The 2290-nt window shown below is 43.5% G+C and overlaps 1 protein-coding gene across 1 annotated transcript in view; it reads right to left on the bottom strand.

The window, feature by feature from the left end:
* Positions 1 to 1353: 1353 nt before the first annotated feature.
* The window catches only part of LOC142138718 (olfactory receptor 6N1-like), an 8677-nt gene continuing 7740 nt past the window's right edge, over positions 1354 to 2290 (bottom strand). The window contains exon 2 of the mRNA XM_075195577.1: positions 1354 to 2290. This exon is cut by the window's right edge and continues 35 nt beyond it. Within this exon, the coding sequence (XP_075051678.1) occupies positions 1354 to 2290 (937 nt within the window).

The raw sequence follows: 2290 nt of genomic DNA, 5'->3' as shown, positions 1-2290 counted from the left end.
GAGGGCAGAGGGGCAGCGCAAGAGAGGGCAGAGCGGGCAGCATGAGAGGGGGCAGAGTGACTGGATGTAGAGGGGGCAGTGTGTCTGGATGCAGAGGGGGCAGTGTGTCTGGATGCAGAGAGGGCAGTGTGTGTGGATGCAGAGGGGGCAGTATGTATGGATGCAGAGTGGGCAGTGTGTCTTGATGCAGAGGGGGCAGAGTGTCTGGATGCAGAGGGGGCAGGGTATCTGGATGCAGAGAGGGCAGAATGTCTGGATGCAGAGGGGGCAGCATAAGAGAGGGCAGAGTGACTGGATGCAGAGGAGGCAGAGTGTCTGGATGCAGAGGGGGCAGTGTGTCTGGATGCAGAGAGGGCAGTGTGTGTGGATGCAGAGGGGGCAGTATGTATGGATGCAGAGTGGGCAGTGTGTCTTGATGCAGAGGGGGCAGAGTGTCTGGATGCAGAGGGGGCAGGGTATCTGGATGCAGAGAGGGCAGAATGTCTGGATGCAGAGGGGGCAGCATAAGAGAGGGCAGAGTGACTGGATGCAGAGGAGGCAGAGTGTCTGGATGCAGAGGGGGCAGAGTGACTGAATGCAGAGGAGGCAGAGTGTCTGGATGCAGAGGGGGCAGAGTGACTGGATGCAGAGGAGGCAGAGTGTCTGGATGCAGAGGGGGCAGAGTGTCTGGATGCAGAGGGGGTGGTATGTCTGGATGCAGAGGGGGCAGAGTGTCTGGATGCAGAGGGGGCATTTTTGCACACAACTAAATAAGTATTTCTGTCCTAACCTAAATACTTATTACATTTTGTTGACCCAACTACTTCTAAAACAGGACTGCTTGGTAATTATTTTGGAGGGGTGCCTTGAAAAAAAATATGGAGACTCTAAGGGTGCCGCGAACTGCAAAAGTTTGAGAACCACTGGGCTACACCACAAACAAAATGTTGTTGTACAGATGAGAGAATCCATTTTATTTTGTCATGAAACATTTTGTACAATAACTGATTCTCAATTTTCAATCAACAATTCATGCACCAATTCAGCTAATTGATCTAGGACATGTCCAACCCCAACTATAAATCTGCCATCACATTTTAAATTTATTTCCCCCTCCAATGCAACATTGTTTTGCCCAGGTGCAAAGTTACTCCTTTTTTCTGCTTTGCTCTCCTTCATGATTCAGGCCCATTATGTTTTGTTAATATGCAAAAATGTTTCATATTAAAAACTTAATGAAACAATAATTCAATTAGAAAAAACGCAAAATAGGATTCAGTTTGTATTATTATAAATCAACTGTTGCTTTTTAATGAGAATATATATATATATACAGATTAATAAAATATTATTACTGATTATATACATTTAATTTTATCTGGTTTTGATACACTTACAATTTATTTTCTTCCTAAAAGCTTTGTGAATGTCTTTATTTCTAAGGCTATATATGATAGGATTCATCATTGGCGTTAATACTGTATACAACATGGCCACTAGAGAGTCCACGTCAGAGGAGTAGGATGCTGTTGGCCGGATGTACATGAAGATAAGTGGTAGGAAAAATATATTTACCACTGTGAAGTGTGAAGCGCATGTGGAAAATGTTTTCTTTCGCCCATTGTTGGAATTTATTTTGAGGATTGTTAGAATTATTTTAAGGTAAGAAATTAGAACAAGGGTAAAACTTATCAATATAATAAAGGCACCAATTGAGGACCCAACTGCTACATTGAAGGATGTGTTGGCACAAGCCAGCTGCAGTAATGGTGGGTGATCACAGTAGTAATGGTGGATGATATTAGGACCACAAAAAGGTAAGTTCAAGGCTAAAACTAGCACTGTGACCGGAGTCATAAAACCTCCAGACCAGGCTGCAGCTGATAGAAATATGTATAATCTTGTGCCCATAATGGTTGGATAATGTAGGGGAGAGCATATTGCTAGATATCGATCATATGCCATTACAGTGAGAAGTAAACACTCCGTTGCTGTTAAAGACAGGAAAAAGTACATCTGAACAAAACAGGCTGTGTAGGAAATGGTGTCCAGATGCATTGAGAACTTTGCCAACATCTTGGGGATGGTCACCGAGGTGTAACTCATGTCTAGGAAAGACAAATTGCTGACAAAGAAATACATTGGGGTCTGTAGTCTTTGGTCAAGTATGACCAGGAAGAAGATGATGCCATTACCAGTGATGGTGAAGAGATATATGAAAAGAAACACACAAAACAGCAAGATGTGATATTTCTGAAGACTCGGGAATCCAAAGATGATGAATTCAGTCACATGGCTGAAAGTCAGATTG

The sequence above is a fragment of the Mixophyes fleayi genome, chromosome 2, assembly GCF_038048845.1.
Source record: "Mixophyes fleayi isolate aMixFle1 chromosome 2, aMixFle1.hap1, whole genome shotgun sequence".
Taxonomy (NCBI): domain Eukaryota; kingdom Metazoa; phylum Chordata; class Amphibia; order Anura; family Limnodynastidae; genus Mixophyes; species Mixophyes fleayi.
This window is presented reverse-complemented; position numbering and strand designations above follow the sequence as displayed.